Source organism: Pelobates fuscus, chromosome 6 (assembly GCF_036172605.1).
Source record: "Pelobates fuscus isolate aPelFus1 chromosome 6, aPelFus1.pri, whole genome shotgun sequence".
NCBI lineage: Eukaryota > Metazoa > Chordata > Amphibia > Anura > Pelobatidae > Pelobates > Pelobates fuscus.
The window spans coordinates 62067432-62090534 of NC_086322.1; the positions used below are offsets into that span (position 1 = coordinate 62067432).

At 37.7% G+C, this 23103-nt stretch overlaps 1 protein-coding gene across 2 annotated transcripts in view; it reads right to left on the reverse strand.

The window, feature by feature from the left end:
- SLC2A9 (solute carrier family 2 member 9) overlaps positions 1–23103 on the reverse strand; it is a 248021-nt gene that overhangs the window by 179400 nt on the left and 45518 nt on the right. For both annotated transcript variants that reach the window (XM_063457783.1, XM_063457784.1), the window contains 4 exons: positions 14236–14396; positions 12942–13066; positions 9547–9692; positions 2637–2769 (listed from right to left, as the gene is read on the reverse strand). In XM_063457783.1, coding sequence (XP_063313853.1) covers positions 2637–2769; positions 9547–9692; positions 12942–13066; positions 14236–14396 — 565 coding nt within the window. The remainder of the gene's footprint in view (positions 1–2636; positions 2770–9546; positions 9693–12941; positions 13067–14235; positions 14397–23103) is intronic.

A 23103-nucleotide genomic window follows, 5' to 3' on the forward strand; every position in this document is an offset into this window, starting at 1 on the left:
ATGCCTTCTTTTGGATCAACAGCAAAAAACATATGTGAGGAAGGCTGAACTTGATGGACGCAAGTCTCTTTTCAGCTATGTAACTATGTAACTATGTAACTATGTAACTTAGCCAGCCATTATTAATAGACACATAAAACACCCAATTTAGTACAGGTGTCATTGAGCTACTTAAAATAGTAATTATTAATTATGAATTGGACACCAACCGCATGCTAAATGTTTGGAAATATCATCAAATACTAATAGGTGAGAGAGGTTTAGTAAACTGTAGTAGTCCATAATTTGTAAATTCAGCAACAATCAATGAACAGTAGGTTGATTTATAAAAACACAAGTAGGGATGCATTGCAGTAAAAATGAGTAGAACTATCTGAAAACTAACTGATGATATAACAAATGATATCTAAATTTCTAATGACGTAGAAAATATGGCGTGGCTGAATGAATGTAGCATAGCCAAACATAGGCTGAATATACAGAACCACAGTGACTATGTAGTGTGGTTGAACGTACTAAACCAAAATGAAAATGTACCATAGCAAAACGTAGGCCAAATGTACTAAACCATAGGGAAAATGTAGCGTGGCCAAAGTGAAAATGTACCATAGCAATCCGTAGGCCGAATGTAATGAATCAAAGGGAAAATGTAGCATGGCCAAATATGGGCCAAATGTGCTAAACAAAAGTGACTGTGTAGCGAGGCTGACCATAGGCACCTCTGAATGTATCCTATGGTATCGGGCACTCTGACCAGTCTGAAACTATGAAGTCACATCCGCAGCACACAGAGATGCACTGTGGGTTCTGACACCTTTCGATGGCCAGCATTAAGTTTTTCAGCAATTTGAGCTGCAGTAGTGCATCTGTGGGATTGGAAAAGATGGGTTAGCATTTGCTCCCCACGTGCATCAATGAGCCTTGAGCACCAATGACCCTGATGCCAGTTCACTGGTTGTCCTTTCTTGCACAACTGTTGGGAGTTACTAACCACTGCATACCGGGAACACCCCACAAGACTTGCCTTTTAGCGATGCTCCGACCCAGTCATCTAACCACTATTTGGCTCTTGTCAAAGTCACTCAGATTCGTGCCCTCAGCACATGAAATTCAAGAGCTGACTGTTCACTTGCTTTGTTTTTTTTAATACACTTAAGAAAACCCTAAGGGGAGAAATGCGTTGTGGTATTTTAAAATTTTTGTATTTGCTTAACTGTATTTTAATTGCTGTATTTTTCCAACTTTCAACTTGTGAGTCAGCCATTTTACTCTTATTTATTTTTACCTTTATTTTTACCTGGCACAAGAGTTTTTATTCATTGTTCCAGTGAGAATTTTACTCCCAAAAACTCCTTGGTGGGGAATATACCGCTCCAGCTTTATTCATTGAGCAGTCTGCCTGCTCAATAAAATGTGAGTAACTACTTGGTATTTTATGATTTCATCTCTGGCTTTTATACAATAAGCACTATTATTATTTCTTTTATATTTCATATGGTCCTTATACCATATCCATCTACTGCAAAAACATCACATATCCCATAAGTGGGCATTGTACCACTGTATGCCATCCACACTTGAGCTAGTCTTATAGCTCTGGAAAACGCGAGTAGGACCATATAGACCTCTTACAAACTAGTACTTAGTACCTGTTGGGATATACTGCACCATTGTTTGCTGTCTTTTTATTTTTTTCATACGAATCTCACGAATATCCTATGCCTATACCTTACGGAGGAATACTTCCCCTGACAAGATTGTGATTGACTTCTTATACAAGATTTTATTTGGACTTTTTGCTGTATTTATCAGGCATAGACACTTTAGGACTTACTTTTTGGACTCCTGATTATTATTCATTATCTATATTTCAAATTTTTTTTTTTTAATCTTATATGTATTCTCTCTTATGTAGTGTCTTGTATATATGCTTCTATAGTTTATAATCAGCATAAAGATTATAAACTATATTATAAAGAGCACATCAGTGCAAATTATAGAAGAAAAGTAAGATTAATCAGGATGCAGTAACCCTTTCAATATAAAACTCATTTAGAATTTTCTTTAGTAAATATCCCTGTTTGTTTAAAATTTTAATTTTCTCCGCGATTTGAAAATATTGATATTTTTAGATATTTAATGCATACTTTGCATGATGCAGCGGACTGCACATACCATTTGCACTGTGGTGGTGTTTACAGAAGACAAGTACAACAGCTCCTCCTCATAGTGAAAAATGTTGTCAATGTGCTCAAAATATAGTTCAAATTCTAATAAGACCTGGATGAGACAATGTCCAGCAGCAGATGTGGTCTCACTTTGTGTGGCATAAAATATGTGTTAAAAATATATTATTTCTATTATTGTTGAGAATTGCTTAAAAGCAATGCTGCATGGCTAATTCTATTCTCCAGAATCTTACTAAACATAAATATTCTTACACTGTGGCTGAGACAGTACTGATGTCTGTGCTTAAATGATACAAGAGAAACATCTTAAAGTCAATTTCCATAATTTTGTAACAGTTTTATTTTTTTCTAGTGACAAATAATGTGTACTTGTCACTTCTTATAACAGTTACCATGACAGCAGCACTGGAGAATATTTGCATGTCTTTGAATTTGGGAGGTACATACCTTTTTCAGCTTTCCGAGTGTCTTGCTTTTGAAGTAAAATATACCGCGGGCTCTCTGGGAAGAAAGGTAAAACTATGAGTTGTAACACGGAAGGAATTAAGATAACTCCAAATAAGCAAGACCAACGAGACTCCTGAAATAAAAAGAAATAGAAAATGAAGGTTTTTGTCTAAGACGTTTATTGTAAATGTTTAATATTAAGTGATTTAAAAAAAATTCAGGCAAATTAGAATCATGCTTGCTTGAGTAATATACAGCAAGCCACCATCGGTCTCACATTACAATGACCATAGGTTAATGACAAAGTCTATTGACAGCATAAGTCAACTTGGCTGCCTGTAACCTTCAACCTGCGAGGCAATTAACAAATCACTGCAAAGCTGATAATATTTGTTGTTGTTAATATTGTACTATAGCAGACCTCCAAGCATTGGTAAGTATTCAATCGTGTCAAGCTGGTTAGGACCTTAATGGGGCATAGCCATAATGGACAGGTCCATGCAGAAAGGTAAATGGGACAGGCCTGCGCACTGTAGCGGCATGATAGCCTGGGACAACAGGGAACTAAAGTGGCACAGGACAACGGAATTAGGACTGTCTCACCAATAGTGGGAATGGTGGAAGGCATTCTATTGGCCTAAGGAACTTGACTAACAATGAAAGCACAATATATAGGCCTGGTTTTAAGACAATAATGGTTCCTGAACTCTGCATGGTTATTGGTAAATACAAAAAGTTTGTTCTCTCTCATTCCGTAACCAAATCTAGACAGTAGTGTAGGCTTTAGTGTTTGATGTATATTAGGAAAAGTTAGGCTTTAGATTATTTCCATTTTATATTTCATAACCGTTAACACTGATATTAATTAAAATAACTCTTACTGGCATGCCTCCCTTAGCAAAAAGATTTAAAAAAAAAACTATGACGAAAACAAGGAAAAACTTGCAATTTCATGCTAAAGACAAACTTTTCCTCCATAGTTGTATCCTACTCTGGTGATGTCACTCCCACTAACTAGCAGATGGCGGGATGTACAGAGGACGCCAGGCTGATAGGAACACTTGGGAGACATGGAGGCAAGAGCAGTGCTGCCATTGGTTGCCGGTGACAAGCATGCTGGGAGCTCTGATGACAGATGTCTTTTATGTAAAGAATAGACATTAGCCAAGCTGTTATTCTCCTGGCTAATGATGGGGCCAGAGGTGGAGTTAATATGTGCTTTAATTATTCATGTGCAGCACTTCAAACGTAAACATTGTACATACACACTCCGAGCACCATAACCACTTCAAATCAGTTTAGTGGTCATGGTGTTTAGATTAACCTTTTAACCAGCCTCAGTCGCATGGATTTCAGAGGGGAAGTTCAGAGGTGAAGATAATACCCTTTCAATGCTTTTGTGGATCCCCCCAAATATCCTACTCGGTTTTTTTACCAACAAATCAAGTTGCTTTCCACTTTGATTTCCAAAGTGTTATGTGACCTTGTGCTTCACGCAAAACATGAATTGTAATCTAACTTAATGAAATCTATGGCAACACGTCTGAGAATAACTGAATACTTAATAACTTCTAGTAAAATGCACAGTGGCCGCGTCGTACTAATGACAGCTTTTAGGCTGTTTACAAAAACAATGCATTTCAAATGTGTTGGGTTTCAGAAACAATAAATGCATTTTCATGTCACCTGTTGTCTACATTTAAACTCTTAAACAATCCCCTTCAAAGTCCTTCCTACAAAATATGATCAATCACCTTCATTTGACAATGGTAATGTCCATTAGTATTTGTCACAGTGCAATTTAGTTCACTTTGTTCAGTTGAGGCTAAAATGATCTATATTTATATTTTTGGGGAACAACTGCGAAATTTGCATATGGGTCCTAAACTGGATTTTAGTGACTTATGAGTGATCAATACATACAGTTGTGCTCAAAGGTTTGCATACCCTTGGTAAATTGGTGATATATGAACCATTGTTAAAGAAAACATGAGTGAGCAGGAAAAACACATTTCTTTTATTTCTTATGGAATTCATATTCAACTTTACATTATAGTGCAAACTGTATAATGACTGATGAATAATAAATGAATATATGACTCTCACTCACATTCTCCAGAGCCATACCAGGCTCTGTAAATCAGGTTCAGGGGTGCCAAATACTGGCTAGCGATCAAGATGATTCAGGTAGATGAGACTCCAAGTTTAAGTGCAAAATATATTTATTGTTAAAAAATATATAAAAATGTATGCACTACAGGGCACTATGGAGGTGGAACCCAAGACAGACAATAATAAAAAATATGACAAAATTGGAATTCCACTTACCCCTATTTGTATAGTAGCCCAGAGTGTGGAAATACACATAAAATAACAAATAACAAATATATTAAGTCAAAGCAGACGCGTTTCGGCTAGCAGCCTTCTTCCAGTGCTTGTCTCCATGTCCTGTTGAGTCTTCTTATATAGGTCCTATCTGTGCCATTCACCTGGATTTAATTTCCGGTGTCGTGTCACTTCCGGTTTTGCGTGTGACGACACTTCCGGTTTTCGGCCAGCTGGAACGCACGCTGAAACGCGGCGTTCAGGATGTAGGTTACTCCTTAACCCCCTAAGACCGGAGGGCGTACAATTACATCCTTTTTAAAGCGGCTCTAAACGCCGCCGGGCGTAATTGTACGCCCTCCGTTTTTTTTTCACTTACCCGGTCGCCGGCGATCCCACGCCGGCGATCGCGGTTGGGGGGACTCCCACGGAGCCCCCCGTGGCACCTCCATCCGCTTCAGCCCCCCCCGGCCATGTGAGAGTGAGGTACTTGCGAGGACCTCACAATCACATGGCCGGGATAGCTGGCTGCAGCAATGCCAGCAGGGGGACTAACTGTAATGACAGTTAGTCCCCCTGCTGGCTAAATTCAAATAAACAACAGTTAAAAAATAAATAAATAAATATAAATATATATATTATATATATATATGATCTAAGTATATATATACACATATACATACACACACATACACTGTCTAGGTGTATTTTAATATTAATATATATAATTATATATATATATATATTAGTATCAAATCACACGTAGACTGATACTGATTAAATATATATATAATTATTGTTATATATATATATTTATATATAATATAAAAAAAATGTAAATACGTAAAAAAATAAAATAAAAAAATAATTAAAAATAAAATATTAAAAAATATATAGATGTGTTTTATTTCGTTCTAACTGTATTGTGATATTAATATATATATATATATATTTATATCAAAATATACGTAGAACAAAATAATATATATATCTATATACATAAATATATACGTATATATCACTATATATATACCTATATATAAATAAAAAATATTTTAAAAAATTATATATATATATATATATACGTATATATACACATATGTATATATATACATATATTAATACTACACATATATTTATGTAATATTTTTACATAATTAGGTATCCTAATTAATTACAATTAGTGGGACCTGCCTGACAACCCATGCCGAAAGTATAGGGAATTTAATTTGCTACCACTATATTTAACCCTATAACTTTCCAAGACACCATAAAACCTGTACATGGGGGGTACTGTTTTACTCGGGAGACTTCGCTGAACACAAATATTAGTGTTTCAAAACAGTAAAATGTATTACAACGATGATATCGCCAGTAAAAGTTAAGTTTTTTGCATTTTTCACGCACAAACAGCACTTACACGGACGATATTATTGCTGCAATACTTTTTACTGTTTTGAAACACAAATATTTGTGTTCAGCGAAGTCTCCCGAGTACAACAGTACCCCTCATGTACAGGTTTTATGGTGTTTTCAAAAATTACAGCGTCAAATATAAGGCTTGTGTTTCATTTTTTTCACATTAAAATTCGCCAGATTGCTTACGTTGCCTTTGTGACCCTATGGTAGCCCAAGAATTAAAATTACCCTTTTGATGGCATACTATTTGCAATAGTAGACAACCCAAGGTATTGCAAATGGGGTATGTCCAGTCTTTTTTAGTAGCCACTTAGTCACAAACACTGGCCAAAATTGGCGTTTTTTGCATTTTTCACACACAAACAAATACTAACGCTAACTTTGGCCAGTGTTTGTGACCAAATGGCTACTAAAAAAGACTGAACATACCCCATTTGCAATACCTTGGGTTGTCTACTATTGCAAATGGTATGCCATTATGGGTGTAAATTTATTTCCTGGGCTACTATACAGTCTCAAAGGCAACGTAACCAATCTGGCAAATTTCAATTTCAAATGTAACACACTATATTTGACCCTGTAACTTCCCAAAACACCAGAACACCTGTACATAGGGGGTACTGTTTTACATGTGAGACTTTGCTGAATACAAATATGTGTATTTTATTGCAGTAAACTCAAACAGTATTATGACATTGACAGTTAAAATGTAATGTAGAACTTAAAAAAATAAAAAAATAAATCTTATTTTCTCCCATTTATTTCATATTAAATTATGTTTCATAGCTAAATATTTGATATTAAATGAAAGCCCTCTTTCCCCTGAATAAAATGATATATAATAAGGGGGGGTGCATTTAATATGAAAGAGGTGAATTACGGTTGGACAGACATATAGCGCAAATGCCAGGTTTTGTTTACATTTTGTTTCGTTCACAACGTGTACATTTGGCTCCGTCCTTAAGGGGTTAATGTTGTAATTGAGTCCCCATAGCAACCATACACTCCATATTTGCAGGAGATCATAACAAAATGATAAAATACAAAAATTAAAAATATAATCAATATAAAATAGTAAATAGACGTGTATGCACAGTACATATTCTAATCAACTATCATCAGTTTCTCTATGAATAGAGAGAAACTTAAAGGTGTATAAAATAATGTATTTGTTAGAAAAAGCCATTAGTACACATATATTTAAACACAGCAATGTGTAACCACAAAAAAATCCCCATATATGAAGAACAATTAGACAGAAAGCAAGTGGAGCCTCCAGTACCTTGATAAACAAGTAAATTCAATATATATATATTTCTAAAAAGGAGAAAAAATCTCAGAAAAAAACTCAGAAAAAGAAAAATCTAATAATTAAAATAAATTCTATAAAAAATGAATGAACTCAAAATCTAAATTGAATCCCTTCGGGGACAAAGTATTCACATTGAAGATCCACTTGCCCTCTATCTTAGCCAACTCCTTAACATTATTATCGCCCCTCCAATTTTTACATTTCTTAAAGATAACAGTATACGACAACAATGAAGGATCACTGCCATGTTTTTCACACATCCAAAACATCAGTGAGCCACCACCATGCTTCACAGTGGGGATGGTATTCTTTTCACTATAGGACTTGTGTTGACCCTTCTCCAAACATAGCGCTTATGGTTTGACCTTGTCACTCCAAATTACAATGCGCCAGAAGATGTGAGGCATGTGAAGGTGTTGTCGGGCATATTATAACCACCCTTTTTCGTGACATTGGTGCAGTGAAGGCTTCTTCCTGGTAACTCGACCTTGCAGCTCATTTTAGTTCAAGTATCGTCATATGGTGCTCCTTGAAACAACCACACCATCTTTTTCCAGAGCAGCCTGTATGTCTCCTGAGGTTACCTGTGGGTTTTTCTTTGTATCCCAAACAATTATTCTGACGGTTGTGGCTAAAATCTTTCTTGGTCTACCTGATCTTGGCTTGGTATCAAGAGATCCCTGAATTTTCCACTTCTTAATAAGTGATTGAACAATACTGACTGGCATTTTCAAGGCTTCAGATATCTTTTTATATCCTTTTCTATCTTTATATAGTTCCGTTACCTTGTTACGCAGGTCTTTTGACAGTTAGTTTCTGCTCCCCATTGCTCAGTATCTAGCCTGCTCAGTGCATCCATGTGAGAGCTAAACTCATTGACTATTTATACACAGGCACTAATTGCAATTTAAAAAGCCACGACTGTGGGAAATTGACCTGTAATTGCCATTTTAACCTGTGTGAGTCACACTGTGTGTCTATAACAAGGCCAAACATTCAAGGGTATGCAAACTTTTGATCAGGGCCATTTCAGTGATTTCTGTTATCATTATGATTTAAAAAGGAGCCAAACAACTATGTGATAATAAATGGCTTCATATGATTACTATCCTTCAATAAAATATTTTCTTTTTGCATGATCAGCCATATTTTCAAAATCAATGCCATAATTTTACCATTTCTGCCAGGGTATGCAAACATTTCAGCACAACTGTATATATACATATATATTTTAATCAATGATTTGAGTTATCCTTTTTTTTAAAGTCAAATGCTAGTGAAATGTGTCATATCCTGTTTTTTTTTGCCATCTGTCGAGTCTCGTATTATAAAGTGTCACTTCCAAAGTGTTTCACCTCTAAATAATCTATCAACAACCATTTCTCTATAATGCATCTTATTATATTTACTCCTTCCTCTTTTGCCCCTTTAGCCATGTTTTTTTTTATTTACAATGATATTAAAATTTGTAAAGTTAACAATGAAACTTTACAAAAAGTTAACAATGAAAAATGTCTTAGGGGCCATGACACACACAGCACTCAATGCCGCATTGTCTGGAGTACATGTTATTCTGTATTAATACAAAAACTATGATTACAAAATAAACTCAAACTACGATAAAAAAAGAAATTCAAAAGTTTATCCAAAAATATTAATATGTTATCATTATTATTATTATTATTATTATTATTATTATTATTATTATTATATATCAATCAAGGCCAAATAAATAAAAAGAATAACGGTTTCTTGAAACCTCAAATTTCATATTCATTGGATAGACAATAGACCACATACGTAAGAACAGATTCTTCAATAGCCACAAATTAAGTGAATCATTTATGGGCTTACCCTTTGAAATATTTCTGGCAAGCCTAATACTTGTCCAGTGAAAACTCCCACGCAGATCATTATTGCAGTAATCTGCCCCAACGATCCTCGGATTCGCTTTGGTGAAATCTCATTTAGATACATAGGTAGCGTGCTGAGGGCTATACCTGTATTAAAAAATAATAATAATAAAATCCTGTTTACAAAGAATTTTGCACAACATATGCATCATATGCCGAAAACATTTTTTTATTTGTGATGGGGTACACAACATTGCATTAAATATCTTTATTTGCTATATGTGCTTATTATCTGGGTACTTCTCTCGACCATTTAACTGAAACTGGAAAAAAATGCTTTCAGGGTTATTCACTAAAACCTGAATTGTCAAGAGGTCAAATTGAATTCTTATTTTATGCTCAAATAACCACACTTTTAGGGATAACCCTGACACTTTCTAGATAGGTATTAAGGGAGGTTCTGAGTTTAATATCACATTAGCTGTAGGTTGTGTAATAGCACACCAGTTTACACCTATATTATCCATGCGTGCATTCCATAGTAAACTAACTAGCTGGGATAGGGATAGGCAACCTTTGGTATTCCAGATGTTGTGGACTACATGTCTCTCACAGTCATAATGCTGCCAAAGCACTAGGGGAGATGAAGTCAACAAAATTTGGAGTGCCAAAGGTTGCCTATCCCAGAGCTAGGACCTCATTGCGCCTTATTATGTCTACTGTTGCAGGGATTACCAAAATTAGATCCCCAGCTGTTGTAAAATCCCACCCCAGAATGCCCTGCCAGTCTTAAAGCAAAGGATTTACTGTTTGGAGACCCCTAACATATAAAGTCTGTTACTTATAATTTTAAGTGTATAGAGATTCTCTCATTTGGAACAGACAAGCTATTGCACTGTACTTGCATTGACAATTTACACCAGACCTTTGTGTATTAGCATTTAACAAGTCATTAATTACCTATCCTTTGGAGAAAGAATGTAATATTTCGAATAACCTTGATTATACACAGCATCAATCCTGCCAAATGTTCATCCTGTCCCCGCCAGACCTTTTTCCCATCTTGCCTTCGTATTATAATAAAATAATGGTTTTTGCAATGTCAATATTTTAAAATGTCAATTTATGTCAACGATACTATTCCATATCTGTCAAGAAATCAATTTAAAGGGGATGTGAGCCTGTGTCTCCGAATTCTAGTCCACCTTGACGATCTTAGATTAAATTGTAAACCAGTTACCTTTTGTCATATCAAGTGATTCAGAAAATGCTCTTCACCTGGTTATTGTTTCATTGAAGCGTAAACACAGTGGCATTTGTATTTTGACTGATTTATTATATAAATTGGTTATATATGACAACTTATTGACTAATTGATTTGCATTAGACAGCAAAATTTCTAATTGAATTTGGAAGAAAATATTATTCAATGATTGACTGAAATGTTACTGAGTTAGCCACAACAGTGATATCTGGTCCAACCTTGCCATTTTATACCTATCAAAATTATATGCCTCCTTGGTTTAAGGGGATCCTTCACTGCCGGAAATGGCCCCATTAATTTAAGCATTACAATTAATCAACTTGTGACAATCTTTTTTTTCAGGCTCTATTTTCTTTTAAATATATATAATGTTTGGAAGAGTGATTTCTGGTCGATCAAGGCAAAGCCAGGGCACATATTGCAAATGAGGCTGAGAAACCTAAACATTGGGGGATATTTATCAAAGTGTTGTGAAAAGTGAAGGTTAGAGTCCATTTATATTTTAATTGAATTTATTAAAGTGTTCTAAAAGTGATGGTTTTATTTACAGTAAATTCTTTCAGTTTTCACAGAAATTTCCATTTTAGAAGACCACCAAATTTCGAGTGGCGTAAAAGATAGAAGTAAAATAAAACCCTTATATGTTGGAAAGATGAATAAACCTATAATGTTAAAAAATGGTGGTTAGGCTGCAAAAAGAACAAAAATATGAAAACTACAGATTTAATAAGTTGTGTTGAACACTCACCAAAAAATTGATGTAAAAGTGGCTGGGACATTATGATAAATCTAATGTTTGTTTTAAATCTGTGTTACATAATTCTGAATGTGACGCAAAAAAAAAAAAGATAATTGATGGGAAAAAAAGATGACTGATGGAATGTTTTTATTCTGAAAAATAAATCTATATCTATATTTTATCTATTTAATAAATACATAATATATGAATATATATTTTTACTGCTCCTCCTCTTTTTCTGTATTGATTACTTTTTCACTTGATTGGTAAACCAAATGTAATGAAAATCAGGACACTGCAACATATGTACATACTATTATACAAATAACGAGGGCTTGCACTCCTGGTGAAATTCTGTGGTGCCCGGTGCTGGTCTGGCAAGAATCATGTATACATAGCAGAAATGACCTCACTCCAAGGACTTTGTAGAGATTTTCAAATAAAATCTAACTTTTATTCAATCCATTTAAAAAGTCAACGTTTCAGCACCGACATGGAGCTTTCATCAGGACAAAACATTTCTGCTATGTCTACATACTATTATGTATATATTTATTTATGTGTGTAAATATTTAGCATTACACTGATTTTGCACCCTTTTGGTTTTTCTGATTCATTTTCTAAAACTTGTTTCGTTAACAAAATTTAGTTGAGCCAATCCACCACGTGGCTGAAACTCAACCATCCTGAAAAAGTTTATATTTTCAGATGAAGCGGAGTTTGTAGAGATTAAAAAAAAAAATCGAATTTTTTTTATTAGATAGATCATTAGACTTGTACAAAAATAGTTTTGCACAAGTCTAATGATCTATCTGTTGGTAGTGGAAGATCCAGATCTTAAAAGAATAACTGACAGGGAGATGGAGGCACCCAATTCCAGGACAAAAAGTTGAACATTTCTACATTTTATTTTATTTTTCAAATCTCACAAATACTTTTTGTTAAATATATAGCATAAGTAAACACATGCTTAAAGGAACAACCCAAGAGAGCTGTAGTGGTTATGGTGCTTGGGCTGTTCTCTTAAATATCCTGGGTAGAGACAGTACCCTTTTAAGACTTCACCTTATCAATAATAAGATCTGCAACAGAACAATGGTAGCAGTATGTATCTCTCTTGGCCCGTTTTGCACTTTTTTGTCTGATAGCTTTGTTTTATCAACTAAACCCTGTTATTACAGTTCTATTTGTCATCCAGATAAAATTGTCTTTTCAAATCCTCTCTGTGTTTTGCCTTTCCTGATATTTAGAAATGACTACACGGTCTAATGCTTAAAACTATTTCCTTTCTCGCAGCAGAATGTCAGCTACTAACATTTACCGATATTGAATTGGGACTGGTACATTTATCTCTTGTATTGTGCTCTGAAAGTAATGGAAGGAAAAGAATTACCTCCATCAATGCCCATAATAAATCGGCCCAGTATGATCATTTCGGGGACTCCCGCTACTTTGGCTAAGGCCATCAGCAATGCTGCTACAATAGCAAATACATTGTTCACAAGCAATGTTCCTTTCCTGTGACAAATAAAGTGGAGTTAAATTAGGAAAGATTTTACAGAAATCACAGTGTGAAATATAATAACAGTACTTTGAAAAAGTTCTACATTAATAATATTTTAGGGATTTAAATGTGAATTTTCAGACAAAACATCTCTGATAACATACAGTTAATTGCAATGACAAACACTATGCAAAATGATAGTTTTATTAATAAAATAACCTCCAGCATTTTAAAACACAAACAAGACTGACATTTATTTATTTAGATGTTCTCTAAGACATTCAGCCTTCGGTTTTACTTCTCTTGATCTTAATTCTGAAATGGTCCAGATGATATATGGAACAAATAGCGCTAAAGGTTCTAAAGGTTCTAGTAACATAACAAATACAAGCAGTCACTGCATATCGCTAAATAGGATGATGGGTATGCACTTTAACTATACTCACAGCAATAAAAACCTGTAATGTTACAATATGTACCCTCCAGAGGACTTGCTTTATTTATAACACACACTGAATGGCCCTGAACACAATAGGCAAAACCACCCGCATGTGTATGATGCCTTTTAGACTGTAAAATGTGGAAATTGTTTAACAAAAGACTTTGATTATTCATCATTAGTGTGCTCAGACAATCACAAGGCATGCACAGGGTGAGCCTTTTATACCATCTAGTTGTTGTTGCTACAGAGATGACTTGGAAAGCACGTCAAATACTGCTTTATGCTTGAGTCACTAGAAGATGGACTCTGATAAACAGATGGTGCCTGTAGGGGCAGACATTATTAACAGTGGGTTGAGAAAACATGATCCTGGAGCTTGGAAAGTGGTCTGTAAATTGGGACTGCAAATATCTATCAAATGTTAGTTATAAGAAGCTTACAACTGTTATTTAAAGACAGCATAACCAATGACGACAATTTTTTTTTATGAGGGTTTTTTGTGGGACATAAACTAAATAAACTAGTAGTAACTAATTGCCAATATTGAAATCCTTCATACAGACTCCAATCTCAAGCATACTCACGAAATTCATCACAAAGATTAAATTATTTTAGCTATTTGTTTAAATTCAGTGCACAACACAATGCATTATAACCTTCTACCTGTGCATTAAAAACTTTTTTTTTAATATCACAATTTATGTCATTATTGTAATTACATATTCACCTTATGTCACATACCTGCCAAGTTTGTTTACCATTGGACTCACGACTAATGCCCCTACAAGACCACCGATGGCGTAGATTGACACAGTAAGAGACCATAAAATGGATATTGTATTGCTACTTATTTCATAGTTATATCGTGAAGACCAGCTCTGGTTATAAAGGTCTCTGATGTACTGAAAATAGAACATTTAAAAAAAAAAAAAAAAAGTATGTTTTATTAATACAAGAGAAAACAATTAACCACTGCATTATTATATAGTAATAATTATTAATGAGCAAGTATTTTACATGCATGTTAAACATTATTTTATGTAAAACAATGAAATGCCTACGTGATGAAAAGCAGACTACACACTGTCAAACAAATATATCTAGCCTCCTTGAATACCTTTGTATTTATATCTATATATATTATTATTATTTACATATATAAGGTACATCTTTAATTATGTGCATCTGGCATGCTTTTGGGTGTTTTTAAGCTTGTGTGTGCAACCACTCCACATGTCAACCTTAGACTTACCCCTATAAGGGTCAAAATAATGTTATTTTTAAAATGCTGACATTTTATTCTATTTTTATTTTACCAGAAACAAAACCAAAAGGCAGGATACATTCTCATGTGGCCTTTAAATATCAGAACACAAAACTAAAACCAGGCTCATCATTCACTCGATCAAGGTTATCATTTAGTGGTTTAAATGGAGTGAAGAGTATACTGAGATGATATTATATGCAAATTTCATTCTAAGTGTATTTATAGATTATTTATAAATAATTATATTATTTTATTAAAAATATATTGAGGTACGTATCTGACAACCCATGCAGAAATTCCAGAGGATTACATTTGCAAGCCCTTTATTTGACAATGTAACATTCCAACACCCCATAAAACCTGTACATGGGGGGGATGGGAGGGGTAATGTTGTACTCAGGAGACATTGCTGAATACAAATATGAGTGTTTTAGAGCAGTACAACATATAGTGATGATGATATCATCAATGAAAGTGTAGGTTTTGTGTGGAAAATACAAAAAAACAAATATGAACACTAACTTTGGCCAGGTTTGTGACTAAGTGGCTACTAAAAAAGACTGGACATACACCATTTTGATTAATTGGATAATTTCCTCCGTCCTTGTTAAGTGTGTTAAGCAGTCATGTCTTCTCAATATCAGTTATAATCAGTAAACCTTTATTCTTTAAAGTCTGATACTAGAATGTTTACATTCTCATAATCACTAAAGGGAAATTCTAAACAGAATTTTCTTTTTCATTTTATCTTTTTTTCCAATGTATTGTTACCGTATATACTCGAGTATAAGCCGAGTTTTTCAGCACATTTTTTGTGCTGAAAAACCCCAACTCGGCTTATACTCGAGTCAATAGTCTGTATTATGGCAATTTGCATTGCCATAATACAGACAGGGGCTGCAGAGATGTTACTTACCTGTCCTGCAGCTCCTGTCAGCTCCCTTCTCCTCTGCGCCGTCCGTTCAGCACCTCGGTCAGCTCCCTGTGTAAATCTCGCGAGAGCCGCGGCTCTCGCGAGACTTACAGTGTGAGCTCACAGAAGAGCTGACCGGACAGCGCGGAGGAGGAGAGAGCTGACAGGAGCTGCAGGACAGGTAAGTAACATCTATGCAGCCCCCACAGCCCCCACTGAACTACCAGGGAAGGAGAGCCTCCCTCCCTGGCCAGCTAGCAAGCAGGGAGGGGGGACGAAAATAATTATAAATAATAATAAAATATAAATAATAAAGTAATATTCAAAATAATAAAATAAAAAATAATAATAACAAAATATTAATAAAACAAAAAAATTATTAAAATAATTGAAAAAAAATTATAATAAAAATGCCCACCCCCCACCAAAGCTCTGCAACACACACACTGCATCACACACACTCACACTGCATTCATATACACACACTGCATTCATATACACACACACTGCACTCATACACACTGTCAGGGTACCTGTAGACGTTTCTCCTTCCAGAAGGTCCGTTTCTCCCGTTCCTCGCGGTTCCCTCGGTCGTTTACACGCCGGCCGCGAGGGAGCTACTTCCTTTTATGACGCGACGCTCAATAGCCGACGTCATGACGCTAATCCAGTCCGACCTGCCACTCAAGCCCGGAACACGAATCAGGACTCGTCGGAGGCGTGATTACTCTCTAGAGCCAGGGTATTTAATGAAGCTTTCCGCATTTGCTCATTGCTCTGTCGTGGTTCTAGCCAGTCTAGTCACACAGTGCTCTTGTATCCTGATTGTCTTTTGGTTCTGACCCGGCTTTGTTATTACTCTCCTGCTTCTCTGTTATCCTTTGACCTCGGCTTGTCTCTCGCTTACCTGTCTTCTCGTTCCCTCGACCTCGGCTTGTCTCTGACCATTCTATACGTAGTTCTTACGTTAAGTCCGGCCATTCTAAGGTCCGGTATACGTATCTCTCTACTCTTTGTACTCTGCGTGTTGGATCCCTGTCCCGATCCTGACACACACACACTGCATTCATACACACACACTGCATTCATACACACACACACACTGCATTCATACACACACACTGCACTCATACACACACACTGCACTCATATACACACACTGCACTCATACACACACACTGCACTCATACACACACACTGCACTCATACACACACTGCACTCATACACACACTGCATTCATACACACACTGCACTCATACACACACTGCACTCATACACACACACTGCACTCATACACACACACTGCACTTATACACTGCACTCATACACACACTGCACTCATACACACACTGCATTCATACACACACTGCACTCATACACACACTGCACTCATACACACACACTGCACTCATACACACACACTGCACTTATACACTGCACTCATACACACACTGCACTCATACACACACTGCATTCATACACACACTGCATTCATTCACACACTGCACTCATACACACACTGCACTCATACACACACACTGCACATATATACACATACTGCATTCAGTATATACACACACACTGTAAATAAATATTCAATATAATTTTTTTAGGATCTAATTTTATTTAGAAATTTACCAGTAGCTGCTGCATTTCCCACCCTAGTCTAATACTCAAGTCAATAAGTTTTCCCAGTTTTTGGGGGTAAAATTAGGGGCCTCGGCTTATATTCGGGTCGGCTTATACTCGAGTATATACGGTACCTTTTTTATTATTATTCTTTATGTATGAGTACTAGCAGACACGTTTTCCATTGAATGACATATTGTAACAATATAATCATTGCCATGAGTATGACATAAAATATCATATAGAGCATTGACAAATCTAAGGCATGATTCCACTATACATGTTATAAAATAAAAGAGATTTACACAATTTTGACTTATGTATCAATATTACTCTTTGTCTCTTGACTCCAGGTTTCGAATTCTTTTTCTATTAACAAATCAAAACGTCCTACCCCAAATTAGAGAAAAAAAGGGGGGAGTAAGAAGGATGGGAGATCTCCTCTCCGCTCTCATCCCAGGTTCAAAAGTTTGTTCCTTAGCTAGGTAGTTAAGGGAGATGGAGTATGCTTGAAAGAGTATTTAATGGCTGTCAAATCCCAAATCCTAATTGAGATGAGTATAGCAGGACATGTGGTGCATATGTTCGGTGTGTCCATCTTGCGTACCCAAATCCAAAATTGGAGTAGCTCAGATCCCATGAGCAGAGACTCCACCGTTGATCATTCTCTCCTTCTTCAAACTCTTCAATCGCTTGGTCTCTGTGACTCTGTCCTCTCGTGGTTTTCCTCTTATCTCTCCCAACGCTCATTCAGTGTCACTTTTTCTAATGATACCTCCTTCCCTTGTCCTGTCTCGGTTGGAGTCCCCCAAGGCTCCCCTTCTATTTTCTCTTTATACTGCCTCTCTTGGCAAACTTATTACCTCTTTTGGATTCCGCTACCACCTGTACGCTGATGATACCCAGTTATATCTCTCCTCACCGGACCTCTCCCCTGCCGTCCTGCAACGTGTCACTGCTTGCCTTTCTTCCATCTATGACTAGATGTCCTCCCGCTTTCTGAAACTCAATCTCTCTAAAACTGAGCTCCTTGTCTTTCCTCCTCCTAATACTGATCCTCCTCTTTCCCTCTCCCTTCAAGTTTGTGGTACCCACATCAGTCCATCCTTGCAAGCGCGCTGTCTTGGAGTCATACTTGATTCTGGCCTCACCTTTGAGCCTCACATCCAGCATGTTGCCAAATCCTGTAGCTTCCATCTTAAAAACATAGCCCGCATCCGCCCCTTTATTGCACCTGATACTACCAAGGAGCTTGTCCATGCTCTAGTAATTTCCCGCATGGATTATTGTAACCCTCTCCTGATTGGTCTTCCCAAAAGCCGTACTGCACCGCTACAGTCCGTAATGAACGCTGCTGCCAGACTGATTTTCCTCTCTAGTCGTTTCTCTCACACCTCACCCCTCTGTCAGTCCTTACATTGGCTTCCTGTATGCTATAGGAGTCAATTCAAGGTACTAATTCACACCTATAAATCACTGAACAACTCTAGCCCCTCTTATATCTCCTCACAGATCCATAGGTATGTCCCTTCTCGGTCTCTCCACTCTGCCCGTGACCACCTCCTGTCCGTTGTTCGCACCCGTACGGCCAACTCACGCTTGCAGGATTTCTCGCGGGCGGCTCCCTTCCTATGGAATAGCCTGCCTACCTCCATCAGACTCTCCCCTAGTCTTGCATCTTTTAAGAAGTGCCTTAAAACCCATCTCTTTAGGAAAGCTTATGGCCTCCCAGAGTAACCTCTACCTCACATACCTGCCCACCTTATTTGACTGCAAATTCCTGTCCTAATGTGTTTTACACCCCACCTCCTATAGAATGTAAACTCAATTGAGCAGGGTCCTCTTCAACCTATTGTTCCCGTAAGTTCTTTGTAATTAACCTATTTATAGTTAAATCCCCTTCTCATAATATTGTAAAGCGCTACGGAATCTGTTGGCGCTATATAAATGGCAATAATAATAATAATAATAATAATAATAATAATACCCATCTGTGGATGTTGGGTGGTGAGCACCATATTATAATTTTTAACCTACTTTTTTAAATGTAAAAGAACATATATGCATTTTCCTTTAATCAATCACCAAAACAGCTCTTCTTCCTATCATAATCTGACCTTGTTGATGTCATCAAGCTACTTACAGTAACGTCATAAGTATTTTCCAGTTCAATGCTTTTCATAGAGAATAACCCAGGATACAGTTTGCATGTGCTGCTACCGAGCCTACAACCATATTGTTTCGTGGGACCGAAGCGGACGGTGTTCATTATAACACCGCACTGGTCGGGGATCGCTCCACGAGGGTGCTGAATGGCAAGCTGACTTGTCTCAGGTAAGTTATTTATTATTTTTTTTTTGTCAATCTTTCTTTTATTGAAGCATATGAGATGGGGTACAGAAATAAAGAGAGGGAAATGCAAAAACAGTTTACAGTATAGGGTGATTACATTGATGACTTCGAGAAAATTACATTTCCTGGGTGATGATGCCTCATATTTTTTTTTTAAATGTGGGAAACAAGAGTGTGTCTTAGCTAGTGGCTATGCCTAACCAGATAGACTATTAGACAGTAACCGTAGATTGTACCATGGCTTAGGCACTTAGAAATGAATAGCATTTTATACTTGACGTCGCTAGATTGGGTATGGTAGGTAGGTACATCCACATGACTATGTATATGCTAACTGGGTCATCGCTGTAAACACATAAGTAGATGAAAATCCTATATTTGCATATAAAAGCTGTTCTCAACATGTGCTCATAACAATTGCTTTATCGTCTTCACATATAAATCTCGTGAGTTTGCTCTAGTGCATTGCTTAGCCAGTCAAGTGGTCTAAAGTATAGTGCAGGATTATGAAGGGTTGTAGGCCCGAGTCAGGTACAAGATTAGTAAGTCAGGTAGTGGTCATCGCTTCAGCGTTATGGGGTAAGTACTATTGTGAACAGGCTGGTCGAGTTATGTTCCTACCGTATGCCCATAATTGTCAGACCTTCACAGTGGCTGAGTTGAGCCGTGTGGGCTGACCCGGTGTGATGTGTCCTGTTCTGTGTACGGTAAGTCAGTGGCTAGTATGCACGGTGTGAGCATAGTCTGGACCTCTCGCTAATGATTCCGCAGGGTATACTTCTGTGTGGTTAACTCTAGTGATGTCTGTCTGATGGTGCAAGTATGCTGTCAGCGGTCTAGCAAGATATCATAAAAGAGGGCACAGTATGCTTGGCATTAGTACTCATCAGATGTAGCCCTGCTGTTTAATGTCCACACCAGGCACAGCATGCACGGGTACGACAGTGGCATAGGATTAGGTCGCATCGGTCCAACATAGTGTTCGCTTTCCCGGTTCCTCTTGCGGGCGCTGTGGGCATGTGTGATAACGCCGGATTCCTTGCCGTGGCTTCTCTGCGTTCGAGGGCCGCTCATCTTCGGCCTGAGGCCTTAATAGGTGCTCGTGCCCTCTTGCCATTGGACCCATCATCAGGACCGTGGGCCCAGGGTTCCACCGGTTCCCAAGCTTCTCCCTGGGTGTATGGCAGGCTGTGGGGGGGGGTTCCTCCCGGTGAGCGCCCAGCTCAGATGAAGGGTGAGCGGGCCTCCCCGCAGTAGTAGCCACGTGTGTGGCGGTTGCTGAGCGCCATATGCCAGGGGTGTCTCCGGGCTTGTGAACCTTATTACCCCGTGTGCAGGATTAGATGGTGGTTGTCGGTCTCCCTGTGCTCGAGATTGCTGGTCCTGCGCACATGGTCTCCGCCATCTTGTGATCGGGTCTCGGGTCTGCTTGTCATCGCTTCCACAGGGAGCTGCATAGCGTAATTTGGCTTCGCTTGGCTTGGACCGGGATCACCCCCCCGCTCCAGAGGGGGGGGAACAGGACCGGGCCCGCTTGTGATCCACGCATGTCGGGCTCCGTCGGGCAGGATAGTGTTGCGGCGGCCGTCCGCTTCACTCACCGCCAGCATGGGTCCCGCCTGTCGCAGCGGGCCCCAGCCTCCGAGGGACTTAAACTTCGAGAGCAAGCCTCTCCTCATCCTAGGTAGCCCGGTTCCATCGAGGATCGCAGGTAGGTGTCGGCAAATCTCCCCCAAAATCTCGGTATATAGGCTATTTGTGCCTCAGTTGCAGGAGCCGAGCTGTCTTGCGACCGCTCAGCTCGGCGGCCCGGCCCCGCCCCCGTTATTTATTATTTTAACTGCGTGAGCACCACGATCGGATGTGGCCACACTGTATGGAGGCAAGGGGGACATGACACATATGGTGTAATAGGAATCCTCACATTTGTTTACTGATTTTAAGAAGACACAGCATGAGTTTATCAGTCTCAGAGTGACAGAGCACTTCAAAGTTGATGGGTATGTGCAGTAGGGGGGCCGGGAGCTGATGATGCTGTGCTCTCTTTCTGGCTTCTTGCTTTTCTCTCCAGTGGGCACTGAAACCCCATCCCCAGGTGCTATCAGCCAATGACGACTCATGACTAGAGAAGCCATTAGCATGCCTCCACTTATGGGCAGTTGGCTCTACTGCCCAAATAGCAACTTAGTGGAAATTCCTGAGATTCCTTCTTAAAGGACACTAGGCATGTACAAAACCTGCTGAAACAGGACAGATTGCAAACCAGCCGAAATTTTTGACATACCTAGAAACTCTCAAATAAGCTTCTCCAAACTGATACCAATGAGTTGGGAGTGGCCCTGCAGAACTGAAACCTATTACAAATTTAAGACACAATATTTTCCCCATATGTTTTGACTTACTATCCTCCCTTCAGAAAACCAATCTTAGTGCTCCTAAACTACTGCAAATCAATTTTTTTTTTACCAACATAAAAACCGGTGAGGCACTGCCCCAAGTGCCCCTATAGATGAGCCTCCACTTAACCAAGCCCCAAAATGTAAGAAGTCATTGAAAATTATGCAATTCCATGTCACCAGAATAATGACATCAACATGCATGCATCGTGTCATAAAAGTAGGTGGTGCCGACACTTCCGGAGCCGAAAGTGCTTAACACATGGAGAAATTTGCGATCCTCTCCCTGCACCTCATACAGCTGGCAGGACAAGGCACAATTTACTGTGACAACCCCCCTAATAAAATTCAAAAAAAGCCTCTTCTCTATTCCATCCCCCCCCCTTTTTGTTTTACTTGTGTCAGGAATGGCACTTTGAATCATAAATCAAAATGACCATGTCCAGGCTTACGCAATTCAGTTTCTCCGAGATTCAGGCACATGGCAGTTCGGAAATTGGAATTTTGGATGATATCCTGATCAGCCTGAATCCAGACAAATTGCTGTTTGTCCGCAAACAAATCTCCAAATCTATTGTTTTCTTGCTTCTGGGTACAAACATCTATTGATTACATAGGTGTATTACATGTATCTTGGCTATTTGTACTGTCCTCTCTTCGTGGTTGTCTGGGCCTATTGTTCTTACTTCTAGTTACATGCAAACTTTCTTTTATCACATATAAGTAATTCTAACAATTCCTATTTTCAAAAAAGAGAAAAACATCAATCAAAATCTGATCTTTTATAACTAGAAAAGTCAGAATTGCTAAAGCAAATTAATATATATATATATATATATATATATATATGTAAAAAACAGATATATCTACATCACTGGACTAATACGGCTACAATCTCTACTTGAACTATATATATATATATATATATATATATATATATATATAGCATTTCAAAGAGCACCATTTAGTGTATTTGTTTTTTCTTTTGTCTTTGCACAAAATTGAAGATTATGCTAGCGCTAGTGTACTTATAATCTTAATTTTAATAATG